At 32.6% G+C, this 13,714-nt stretch overlaps 2 protein-coding genes across 3 annotated transcripts; both read left to right on the top strand.

Annotated features, from left to right (window-relative positions):
* The first annotated feature begins 2,111 nt into the window (after positions 1-2,111).
* LOC132758247 (neutral cholesterol ester hydrolase 1-like) lies at positions 2,112-7,452 on the top strand. The gene is made up of 6 exons (XM_060749803.1): positions 2,112-2,303; positions 3,110-3,277; positions 4,144-4,272; positions 4,882-5,002; positions 5,799-5,862; positions 6,478-7,452. The coding sequence occupies exons 1-6, from the start codon at positions 2,211-2,213 to the stop codon at positions 7,256-7,258; spliced, it is 1,356 nt and encodes a 451-aa protein (XP_060605786.1). The 5' UTR covers positions 2,112-2,210; the 3' UTR covers positions 7,259-7,452.
* A 2,186-nt stretch (positions 7,453-9,638) lies between these two features.
* On the top strand, positions 9,639-13,571 carry LOC132758258 (bifunctional endo-1,4-beta-xylanase XylA-like). 2 transcript variants are annotated; one of them, XM_060749820.1, is made up of 5 exons: positions 9,639-10,165; positions 10,567-10,674; positions 11,127-11,330; positions 12,406-12,684; positions 13,451-13,571. In XM_060749820.1, the coding sequence occupies exons 2-4, from the start codon at positions 10,575-10,577 to the stop codon at positions 12,657-12,659; spliced, it is 558 nt and encodes a 185-aa protein (XP_060605803.1). In that variant the 5' UTR covers positions 9,639-10,165; positions 10,567-10,574; the 3' UTR covers positions 12,660-12,684; positions 13,451-13,571. The 2 variants fall into 2 exon arrangements, with proteins under 2 accessions (XP_060605803.1, XP_060605804.1); XM_060749821.1 differs by lacking the exon at positions 12,406-12,684 and having other exon boundaries at positions 9,941-10,165.
* The last annotated feature ends 143 nt before the right edge of the window (positions 13,572-13,714 follow it).

The raw sequence follows: 13,714 nt of genomic DNA on the forward strand, positions 1-13,714 counted from the left end.
ATTTTACTTGAGACCCCCTATTTAAAACTAGTGAAATAGAATACTATGCATTACCACTTGTCCAAAATTCGCGACTCACTCTCTTTCACACAGACCCCTTCACCCAGTGTTACCAACCGGCGGACTGACCTCTATTAACCTGCCCGCCCGTCTGTATGTGTATATGTATATATAAGAGAACTATAAGTTAGTGGTACAAAGATCAATTTTGATTATGTAAATACTTAAGAAAATTTCGGCTGGTATTTACTTTATTGATCTTCTCCAAACTTTTTTCATGATTGTTTATATTATGTTTATATGTTTATGTCATACACTGTTCGTTATTGTGCATTATTTATGTCCTCGTGGGCTTTAAAGCCTATTGGAATAAAATAAAATGACTGCCTGTCTGCCGAAATTATATATTGGGTAGTTAGCGTAAAATAAAATAATTAAACAGCTGGTTATCAATCAACTACGGTGGCATAAAAGTGACATTTGCAAATTTTTTATTTTTTGTTTTGTTTTCGTATTTTTGTGTGTGTTTTTTTTTGTTTTGCATACATATTTTCTTTTAGTTTTGCATACATATTTTATTTTAGTTTTGAATACATATTTTTTGTTTTGTTTTGCATACATATTTTTTGTTTGTTTTGCATGCATATTTTTTTTAGTTTTGCATACATATTTTATTTTAGTTTTGAATATATATTTTTGTTTTGTTTTGCATACATATTTTTTTTAAGTTTTGCATACATATTTTATTTTAGTTGTGCGTACATTTTTTACATGACGCCATTTGCAAAGTAGTTAGGCCATTTGTGAAACACCATTTTCAAACACTTCGCCACTGTAAATTACAGTACACCATTTGCAAACGCCATTTGCATATACCAAATTTTTCATTTTTGGAGGCATCAAAAAGAAATCACAAACAGTTTTTAGTTTATATATACATAAATATATAGTCCACGGTGACGCAAAGAAGGTTCTGCATATGGTCTCGATGTAGTTAACGTTTGACTTAAGGTGCATGAAAATCCTTCATGGGGCTTAGGAGATAAGGAGCGGGCATGAAACCCAAGTCACAATTCTTTGTGTGAGCCCGACCTTGAGCCGGCACACTTGGCATATAAGTTCTGCACATTATCTGGATGTGCTAGACAATTGATCCAAGTTTCATAAAAATCCTTCAAAGCTTTAAGCATTTTTTTTCTAAACCAGTGGGATTATAAGGACCTATTTAGATTTTTATTGTGCATTATTGTAATACACCAGTCATTTTTAACCACATCCCTTGCGCTGTGTCGGGGCATAAGGCAGGGATGTTATTATCTGAGTATCCCCGGCAGGGTGAATATTGTACCAGAGGTCGGCTTGGTTTAAAGTCAATGCCCCCCACCCCCCGCTATTCTCAGGGTGTGGGGTTGAGTGGTGCATATACATGGAATAATAACTGATCACCAATCAACAGCCCTTTCCAAAAAGACACTAATATAATAGTATATAATAATAAAAAAAAACAATAATTATGTAAAATACATAATTATAATTTAAAAAGTGGGCCGAAAAGGGTCGGCCTTTCGGCCGAAACCAGACTTGCCCGGCCGATAACGACTAGGCCGATTCCAAAAATGGGCCGAAATGTGACCAAACCACTGTGCTACTATTGTAACTATGGGCTGCTTTGAGATGTGAGGACTGTTTTGATTGGCTAAAATATGTACGAAAAACAAAAATAAAATATGTATGAAAAACAAAAATAAAATATGTATGCAAAATTAAAAAAAAATATGTATGTAAAACAAAACAAAATATGTTATCAAAGCTAAATAAAATATGTATGCAAAACTAAAAAAAATATGTAATCAAAACTAAAATAAAATATGTATGCAAAACTAAAAAAAAAATATGAACGAAAAACAAAAAAATAAAAATAAGTATCAAAAACTAAAAAAAAAAAAAAAATTGCAAATGTCACTTTTAATGCCACCGTAATCAACCACTTGGTTTTTGCTTTCTGCTTGGAAGACGCATAATCCGTTTTCCCATGTTATCTGTTATCTTAGATATTATTAAATAATCTAATTCCATCGGTAGGCTGACAGTCTGATATCTACCATCTGTCCGAGTCTATGTGTTCTCACGGAACACGTGTACTTATATTGTCGTCTGACCACTTGTAGCTACAGACGATAAATCATAACCAACTTTGGTCGTACAGAAAAATGACTTTAATATATTTCACTCCTGTTATAGCGTTTTTGTTGTACCGGACAACTAATAATTGGAAAGCTTCGGTTGCGTGCTTTTTATATCTGGTTCGTTATAATTTTTATATCAATTCTTTTATATAATTATCGTCTCATTTCTATAAATATAAAAAATATGGTTTTCAAATTTCATATTATCGATATGTATATTATCTGAATTTTCCACATTAAACTATCTTCAGTCATAATTTAGACTAGTATTCAACAGTTAGAATGTATAATTTAAAATCTTCATGACACTAGTACTCAATTTGAACAGCAAGAAAACCTATTCTTGAATAAAGAATATGCACGCGGCTATAGAAACATGCATTGATGGATAAAATCACGCAAGCATGCGCCGCAGTTATACATATTTAAATATCCACACTGCCATGTAAAAAAAGATGAATGCAATGACTACCCTGGTTATTTCACAATATTATAAAATAAGCCCGAAACGATTACACACCGTGTAAATAGCGTTAATAAATTAATGCACCTTTCTCGTGCATGAAAATCTACAGAAGCCCTCGTATTTTCAAAAATTACTCGATTTACGGGCTCTGACTTTAAAAGCGCCCTCGTGCTTCTGCAGGCTTTTAAGAACGAAAGAAAATGCATTTACTCTCTATTTACCAAAAAAACAAACTTATAGAATTGTTGTAACTAGCATCAGGTGAAATTCTTATCAGATTTTAAATTCTATATAATTATAAATGTTTTATATTATCAAGACCTACCCCCATATTATAGCAGTAATTAAAGTACTAAACGTATTGGATTTTTTTAATTAAGAAAAGATAAAAGTACAGATGCAGTACAGATCCTCACGGTGAGTCACATGATAATCAAAATGTTGGTTTTATTTTCAGGCTACATTAACATGGCTTGGTGTATTTCAAACACTGCTGTCAGTGTCATTGACTGTTGTTTTCATGTTTATGTTGTTCCAATACATGCACACAGAGATTCCTGAAGGGGTTAAAGAAGTATGGGGTGCTCGTATCTTAGATACAGCTCTCCGTACAAACGGAAAGTTTGTAAGTAAATTCTAATTTTATATTTGTTGGTTCATAAAAAATAGGTAATGACAAACATGTATACGGACAGTCCCATCTATATTGATTTAAACACTTTTACAATAGTCTGAGGTAAAGTAAAACTCCAATCTTCCCTATTCTGTGATCACCCTTCATATATATAATTTCACTTAGTGTGGTTTACCACCATGATCACAACATGCTGGTATAAAGGTACTTTGAAGCTTTTTAATCTATGGATTTTGATAAAAATCGTACCAAACTTTTTATATTGAAAGAAGTATGTAATTTTACAACACAGCGGGCGATGCATGTGCAAATACATTGTTTTATTTTCCTCTTCTGTATATTATTCACGTCGATAAGCTAAAACTCCATGGCGGTATAAGGATGTGAAAATATTTGGAGTGTTTAGTTTTTTTAATGTTTATGGCATACACTTTTTATCAAATTTTCCCCAAAATTCATAAATAATAATTTCTAATTTCTCCATAGCAACATTTTTCAGTATCTTTGCTTCAGCTAGTTTATAAGCATTCCGCAACTGTTTTAATGTCTCTGAATCTATTTATATCTTGACTAGATGTGTTGCTGAGTATGTAAGAACAAGGCAGTCGCAGATCAAATATATTAAGATGAAGTAAAATATAGTTGTGGGATTTTGAAATAGGCAAGTGGCCTCAAGCTGCAGTGCGCATATGTCACAGTCCAAACGCTTGCGCGATCGTTTTATCGCTTTAAGCTGAAAATAAGGTTCTATCTAAAACGTTTACTGCAGTGCCAAGGTTGCGTTACGAAATAAATAAAAAATCTTGCATTTTTTTTGAAAAAATAGAATAATCAACGGTAACATGTAACTTTTTCAGATACTTTCCTTGCATAATTTTGGTATAACCGGAGGATGTTGTCGACCTACAAGAAAGCTCGTGAACGTTGTGCTGACAACATTAATCACTGGTAGACCGTTCGGGCTGGGTCCAGATCCAGAACTAGAGGTAAACATCGTTTATGAGAAATTTGTGTAACAACTGTTCATTAGGTTTAACTTGTTGAAAATACGCGGTCCGAATCTTATTCCTTTCATTTTCTCAATATCTGGAAAAAGTGATCTATCGGAAGCATCAAAATCAGCATAATTACATGAAAATTGCAGACTCGATTTGATTGAGTCTGTGCAACATTCCTCACGACCTCTACCACTGGCTTGAGCAGTACTTAATTTTCAACACTTATAAGTGCTGGAAGGACCAGAAAAATATAATAGCACTGAAGTGAAGCATAGGACACCTTTTTAAGGCTGCCACACGGCACATGACATCTGATGTTACGTATATCTGGATAAGTTAGAAAAAGTATGAATCTATAATCATAACTTAATGGCTGAACATGAACAGAGTACTGTGACTATATTCTCTATCTATCAATCGAACCTAAAATAATTATACATTTAAGCAGCATCTTGGAATGGTGAAAAGTTTCAAAGCAAAGATCGCTTACAAAATATTGAAATTCGGACGTGTACGACGTTTTGAAAACTTCACAAGCTTGTCTTGTGTATTCAATACTTCAGCCAATATTGTTTTTATTTTCAAATGTTATTATAGATATACGATATGGAAGTTGATGGTGTAAGTGTACGAGTATATGACCCTGTAAACACCAGTGGTTCTAAACGCCCAGTTCTCGTGTATTATCATGGTGGCGGATGGTCATGGCTTAATGTCGGTATGTCAATTAAATAGATTATAAGTATTATTTAATGTTTAATTAAAACAATAGTCAATGTAGATGTTAAAATCTGTGAAACAGCGCAACTAAATATATATTTTAGAATAGTAATACATTCAGAGAAAAAGAGCTATTATAACACAAGTCTACTTAAGTAAAATGAAGCCAATAAAAACCGTAAATTAAAAGAACCTTACAACAGATTGCTTGGTCACACCATTTAGAGTCTTATATAATAATGAGATTAAAAGGAACTCCACTGAGGTACAAAAGCCTAAAACATAAAGTTTGAAATTCTTGCCAAGATCAACGGATTCAATTAAATGGAAACATTATGCAAGTGCGTGTAGAGAAAATGAGAGAAATCCCCAGAATTAATTAAAAATCTATTTCTATACGCTTCTTAGCCAGATCTGAGCTAAAAGTGGCACAATGTTTTTCATTTTTGGGTCACTTAATTCGCGCTATATGAAAATATCAATCTCCTACGCAGTGATCTCCCCTTACAGCAGGATTAGATGTGATTACAATTCTGCCAAGGGAGGTAATCAGTGTGAGGAGTTTGTGAAAATATTATCCAGGTAAAACGTAGTAAGCAAATGATGAAATTGTGCACATAAGCGACTGATCTAGATCTTTATCGAATGGTACAGGAAAATCTAAAAAAAAAAAGAGTTTTCCAGTCCCTTCATGTAAAAAACAATTACAAAAAAAACAACAACAACAACAACAGTGGAGTCCTTTTAAAACACATCCCCGAATTAATGTCACACAGTTAATGGTTTAATTTTAGATGTTTACGATCCAGCGACAAGAGAACTTGCCAAGAAAGTGGGAATGGTTGTTGTTTCAGTCAAGTGAGTGATTCTATATCCTTATTTTTTAAATCTGCAGTTTGAGAAAATATTTGAATGTTTAATAGTGATCCCGTCTCAATTTATTTTACAACTTTTTATATGTGTCATGAAGGGGTTCTGCTGGAATTTGAATACTATGGTAAAGCTTAACAAGAAATCATTCCTAATCTACACATCTATTGTTATATAGAGGATATTGAATGAGTGTAAGTTCAATACTGAATTTATTGCACGAGTTGAATAAAATTATATTATGCGAGCCTCTGGCGAGCATAATATTATTTTATTCAACGAGTGCAATAAATTCAGTAATGAACTTACACGAATTTAATATTCTATTTATCATATACCCAAAATAAATACCGTTTAAAGTGAAATAAGAGTCATTTTTCATTGACGCGACTATAGTATAACGCTAACATTTAGCGCGTCTTTACACTATGTTTGTATAACGCTAATGACGTCACGTCAAAATATATGAACGGCCGTGCAATACCATTTTTACGGAGTCGCAAAATCGGCACGGGTGTGTGATAAAAACGAAATAAGGGATGATATATAATATGCACTATTATTTAAGAGACAATGTTGTTAACATATCTGCATTTTTTTCAGTTACCGACAGTCTCCAGAGCATCCACATCCAATCCCATTTAACGATTGTTTAAAAGCAACTGAATGGGTTCTAAAGAACCCAACAAAGCTAAAAATAGACTCTACACGCGTAGCAATATCAGGAGACAGCGCTGGTGGACATCTAACCGCGGCAGTTTCGTTACGCCTTAAAAAGAAGATCAAAATCCAAATTCCTATCTATCCATGTCTGCAACTTTTTGATTTGCAAACACCTTCTTACATTGAAAATAAAGATTTTATCCCTGGAATGTTATGTGATGTTTCCATGCTTTCGTACTGGTTAAATTACGGTAACATTAGTTACGAGTACATGGACATGATACTCGACAACCAACACACATCACCAGCGTTAAAGAAGTCAAAATATGCAGACAACGTTTCTCCACGTTGGTACATGAAAGAATACATTCGGTCAGAAAAGTTACGGGAAATGGAGAAGGCAACAGACTCCGGCAATGAAGCACTGTCTAAAACAGTGGAGAAAACAATACTGGATCCATACTTCGCTCCTTTAATGGCTGACGAGGAGGACTTCAAAGATCTTCCTCATACTTACGTTTTGACAGCAGGATATGATGTTTTACGAGATGATGGTTTGATGTATTATCAGCGCTGCAAGGCGGCTGGAGTTCGAGTACATCTTGCTCATTATGAAGACGGGTTTCATGGGATGATATTTTTCTTTGCGGGACCGATGCCTTTTAAAGTCGGTATCCGGGCGATGAACGATCTTGTTAAATTTCTGAAAGAAAATTTGTAGTTATTAAGTTTTCCATTTTCTTTGCTAATTAGTTGTTCATCAGTCTCGGTGTTGACATTTTATGCGTAATATTGTGTTAAAGAACTCTTGCTTTTGATTAAATAACACGAATTACATTTGATTTTTCCAGTTGTGTATATAATATCTAAAAGTTAAAATGTTTTTCTTACTTGTTGGTTTATTTCCTGATAAAACTATAGACGCAAAGTCTTGTTTATTTTAATTTTTTTGTTAGACTACAACATTATTTATCAAGTTCGCAAAAGTTGTAGAGTGGAATGGGCATCGTGTCCGTTAGAATTTTATATAGCAGCTTTAGAAAGCCATCCCAGACTCGCGATAATCTCTTACATTAAAGTATAAGGCCCCTAATTGGCAATTTTTATTAACATTTCTACAAAGACAAAAAGGAAGTTATAACCTATTACAAACTAGAGCAGAGAAAATTTAAAAAAACAACTTTGCATGATTTATGGAATCACGATTGGAATAAATTAAAAAAAAAACAAAAAAAAAACGGGGGGGGGGGGGTCGCCATCCTACTTATTAATTTATCTGCCTCTGTGTGAGCCCTCGGAAGCATTAATCACAATAGTTACACACGTGAAAATTATAGGTTCGGTTTGACTGAGTATATACATGTGGAATAATAAAAAAGTGCAACATCCCTCACGCCCCCTAGCACCGGCTGGAGCGGTAGACAATTTTCAATGATCCCAAAGGACCAAAAAGTATAACAACACTAAAAATGAAGTACAGCCAAGCAACACTTCGTTTGATTTTACCGATTTTATTCTATTGTTGCTTATGCAAGTTATGCCCATTTTGTAAAAGAAAAATGCAATAACATTGATGCATAGCAGAATATGTTTCAGATAGAATTGTTTGAAATTTTGCACAATGACTGAAAAAGAAGTGACAAATATAATCTGAATTAGAATTAAGTATCGGTATTCTTGAATTTCTGCTCCTGAAAGTGACCATAAAGTGTTCAGAGACATATCACTGAACAAAATGTGGGACGGCGACCCACTTTTTTTTATCAGTTAGTTTTAATCACGATTTTCTTTAATCCTGCAAAGTTTAAGAAAATTCCTAATTTTTAAATTTTTGCTTTGTAAAAAAGGACCTAAAATTTTTAATTAAAGTATTTTCCTTTATAAGACGTTATTATCAGGCTGATGTTGTCTGGGGAAAACGCCCACATGTGACTGCCGATCCATGACTACCCTAATTGTGACTAAGTTAATTCCTTGTACGGTGTAATTTGTCTTGATTTTACATAGCAATAGTCGGAACGCCTCTAAAAATACCATTTGGACAGATTCCATGATAATACAGTAACCCGATTAGCGCATAATATTGTGTATATGTTACTACATGTATCTTTATATTTAAAGTTTGCAGCATATTTTTCTATCACAGTTTACACGTTCGTTTTACGACAGTTGCATTTAGTCGTGTGCAAAATAATCTAACACAGTTTAAAAGAAAAAAAAACTTGGAAAAGGTTTGATCTATCGGAAGCAATAAAACAACAATATTATATTAAAATTGCAGACCCGGTATGATTGAGTCTGTTAACGAGAGATAATGAAAAATGCAATATCATGATCCCGAAAAATATAACACTGATGTGAATTAAGAGGCAACTTTTTGCTGTTAACATTCATCTAGAATTGATAAAATTAGCTAAATTTTACACTACAAACTGCACCTTGCCCCGGACAGCAAGTTGACTAACGGAATTTAAATTACGCTTTTTTCCTTTATTTCGTGACTCTGACGGAGTACATATGTACTATATACGCTCCAACATACTATTTCCTTTTGGACTGAATAAATAAATTATGATATGTAGGTTCACAGTAGAGAGAGGCATTTTGAACCCTGTATTTCCTATTCCGCATTATTTCCTTGTCACTGTTTGTGTTCGATTTTTAACCAATCAAAGATAATAGGTCGATCTTGCCCGATCTTATTACGACTCACATTAACATGTACGTACACAATTTAACATGTAATACCTATTAGTAATTATCACGAATACACGTACGAGAAAATAGGAAAAAATGTTCTATCGTAGATATAAATTAATCATTACAAAAATATTTATGTCAACTGCAGTAAAATGTTATTTCATCTAAATAACACAAATGAATGTCATTATAGTTATGAGCATACACAACAAGTAGTATAGCAGAATTGTTTATTTCCTTATATATTTTTACAAAACAAAAACACATCTATGCCTTTAAATAATTGCAAACATAATTATAAATGGGTTTTCCAAAATCGAACAGTTGAAGTTGTCATACATTGTTGAGTGCAATTCTATTGCACGAGTACACAACTGTAACACCTATATGGACGATGTTCTAAATCTACGTTTATACAAAAGAAAGGATCATTATTTGTTAGATATTTCAGTAACAATCATTTTAAAGGAGGATGAATTAATACTATCCAACTGCATTGTGTAAAACATTTCCTCCAACCTATGCCTGTGATGAACCATATTTTATGACCAATAACAAAACAATAAAACAACATTGGTGTAAATGAGGCGCCTTGTTTTACACATTGACAAAGCGGCAAAGTCTTTCAATAGACAGGTCAAGTGAAATGTCACTTCCTCGTAGTGTTTAGCTAGCCCCGTTTCGTGCTAATTAGTACTAAAATATTAATACTTTAGTTTTTTTATAGTTACCTTTTTATTGTTTATTAGTTGTAAGCATATTTGTTAATGGTAACATCAAATCATATTTTACACATGTTTACATACTTTAAACATCCTTCACTAGCTATAGCACATATTCACCGTTATAAATAAAGAGCAAACCCCAGTTATCGGTGCAGCTGATTCAAACTTTGCATCTGAATTTAACTTTACGGCTCGGCACTTTGGTAAGTTATCATATTTTTTCCCTAAGAATATTCTTCTTTAGGTTTATGAAGATTTGTTAAATTTGCATGTTTATTTTTTTTATATATTCTTATATTTATCTTTCATAACAGTTACAAAATAAAATGCATATATAGAAGACGTACAATGTGCATTTACATATATCAATCTTAACTTAAGTTATATCTGTAAAATTTATCTGAAACATTCTTCGAGTAACTTGACTTTTGATGAAAGCGACAATCGCTTGAATATCATGGACATTTATAACTTAATGATTTTTTGAATATTTAATATAACATAATGTTTAGAATTTCTATTTACATTTATAGTTTAAATCTAGTTCTGATTGTAAGTGTACATGAATCAATATTCTGCAAATTGGGCACATTTAATTTTACAGAATTCAGAATGAAGGTTACCGGCGTTGCTGTCAGTTTGTGCATGATGATCTGTGTTGCTGTGTGTCAGAACAACGACTTCAATATGTTTAACATGAATCGTAACTGGGGTGCGTAAATCATTCAATATTTCGATTGTCATAATAATGCATACATTTAAAAATATCAAGTACATTCTTCGTATTTTTCCAAACACTTCATTTAATTTCAGTTGATTTCTCAAATGAGTTCGTAACTTAATGGTAGAAATGTCGAGGAAAAATATGAATGCAATGTCCAAAACCTATGTTTTAATTAAAGCCTCATTTCATGAATTAAATATCCAAATAAATGTGTAAATATCGTTGTCAATGTTTTCATAAATGAATCTCTTAAATTGATAAGAGTACTAATAAATTAGTATTATTATGTATTTCATGAACTTTTTCCTATAAACATGTATACCATGTTTAATCCAGTGAATATTGAATTGGATTTATCTTGAGATGATACAAATACATATAAGTAGACGTAATATGAAGAAATGATATACTTAGCAAACATATGTGTTTATAACATTCAGATCTGAACAACAATAACAACTGGAATGGTTTTAACAACAACGACTGGAATGGATTGAATTTCAATAGGAACAACTGGAATGGTTTCAATTCTAACAGGAACAACTGGAATGGATTGTTTAACAACATGAACAATGGGTTGAACCGTATGATGAATAACATGAATATATTGAATACCAACATGAGAAATATTAACGGAGGCAGAGGTAAGGATATGTAAATTTCTTTTAATTAAAACATACTTGATCTTGGCATAGCATTCTCTACTTGTTGAAATCGCTTATGATAAACAACTAGTGGCAATACACATTTAGGGTAACAACCTATATTTATTTAATTGGACCCCATTATGAATGATTACACAAACACATAATCTGACCAATGTGATCATTGCAAATTTACCTCTTTTGAGGAGGCCCTACCCTTTTACAAATGACAAATTGAACAAAGGTTCGCTCTCCGTTAATAATAACCGGTAAGACATTGATTCCTCTAATTACTCTAGAAGCATTCCCATACAGTGGTGAAATAAAAATGTATTTTCATAAAACTAAACAATAGTGGTCATTCTTTTTCGGCTTTAGGTATCTATTAACACAATGACTTTCAGCGGTTTGAATAATAAAGTCCGCCCGCTTAGCTAAATAGGGAGAGTATGTCACAGGTTCGATTCTTCGGCGAGGTGTAATTTCTCCGTTACAAATGACACTGTAATTAAAGAAGACTGGACATTGCTTCCATTGAGTTATTTACAACAAATTCATAATAGATAAATTACATACATGTGTTTAAAAGATGGAGAAATAAATATCCAAATATATATGTGCCGGGTTCAAAAAACATCAGCCCTAATTTCCGGAAAGAGTGTAAAATAATATCCGATTTAGTTTGTATTATCACGTTGTTCCAATAGTTAATTTCGGCCGAGTATATTTAAAAAAAAGTTATTTCCTTTATAACGTTTTTTCTTGCAAATTTTACTTCAGGCTTAAGGTGAATCCTTTAGCAATTTCATTGAAAGTATTTTGTATATACATTCGTATGTTCATTTTAGACTTAGTGAGATTCATTTTGATAACACAATTCTATATAAAACTTAAATAAATTCTGTCCATATTGCTTCATCAATGAGTAGGCCTGTGCCAGTTTCTCATTATAAACAAACACTTAGTAAATATTATTATAATTTAGGCGGTTATAGAATTATAATGTTTTTGCCCATGAGAATAGTGTATTAAAATATGACGCCATATTGTTAACACAACGTGTTAAATAAATCAGACGACCCGGCAAGAATGTCAGAAGGCATATTCGATGATGCAAGGGCCGCCTCTGCTAAACATTTTTACATGACCGAGCCAGTACATCCAGTGACTGTCATTTCAAATGTGGATGGGTCACCTGCACATGACCTTATGATGTCATCGAGTGAAAATGTAATGATTGTCACGTCAGGGGTAGATGATCCAACAGAAGGTCACGTTATAGTTGCGGGTGGTGACAACATTGGAATGATGCACAAAAAAGATGTTTGATCATCTTATTATCTGCTCTTATGTGGTACATCAATAACCCATTTATAACCGGAAATAGATGTAGATTTGGCTTTTATAGTTACTAGACAGACGGCATAGTGGGGATATATTATTCTACAATCCTTTGAATCCATGTTATTATCTCGCAATAACCCTATTCATATTTTGTCTTTAGACTTCAACTGACACGAACGTTGCTTTTTACTGAAGTTAATTTGTAGAAAATCAGGGATGAGAAAGGATATTAAGCTGAAAATCGTTAAATTATTAGCAAATGCAAACATCTGAGATAGTAATAGAGAAATGAATATTTTATTTCATTTTTAAGTCTATTTACTGACATTTTTACTTATTTGTACCGTTACAAATAGCTCATTACCTATTTGTTCAATTTATAAACATTATGTTCAAAGTCTTTTTTTTTATTTACTGGTACAAGAAGTTCTGCTATTATTCTAACACTTTCTCTCAACAGCAAAGCAATGTTTATATATATGCTTTATAGTATATGTATTTAATTTAGATAAATGATAGATGGTAGGTATATATTTACCACGCAAACATCTTTTGTTATCAATTAATGATATATCATACCATGCGGTATATTAGAAAGACTATTAGTGAAGTTAGCTTGTATTTGTGAAATAAATTGGGATTTGACGTGTAGTTCTATAAATTATTTATAATTAGCCAAACTTTATACACATAGTGATTTTAGGCACCATATAAGTGCTAAGACTTTAAACATTGTGTTATTGTTTTGTTTAAATGTATCATTTTGACTGTTTCAGGCGGCTTCGGAATGAAGTACGGAAGATAACTCCGTCCTGACTACACCGGTTGCCTTTTGAGATTTCACACTGCATTCATCCTTGCTGTCATTTGTATCATCAATAAAATCTGTGAAATTGGTCTATTCATTACCTTTTTTCTCCAGCAATTGCTATCATTACTGTAAAGCAATTAATTTGTCACATTTTCTACAACACTATCCTTTCGCGTTTATCAACAGTATGTATATTATATATACAGTTGAAATTTGCAATACATTTTAA

This window comes from Ruditapes philippinarum, unplaced genomic scaffold (genome assembly GCF_026571515.1).
Source record: "Ruditapes philippinarum isolate M1 unplaced genomic scaffold, ASM2657151v2 ctg1473_1_1_1_1, whole genome shotgun sequence".
In the NCBI taxonomy this organism is placed as follows: Eukaryota; Metazoa; Mollusca; class Bivalvia; order Venerida; family Veneridae; genus Ruditapes; species Ruditapes philippinarum.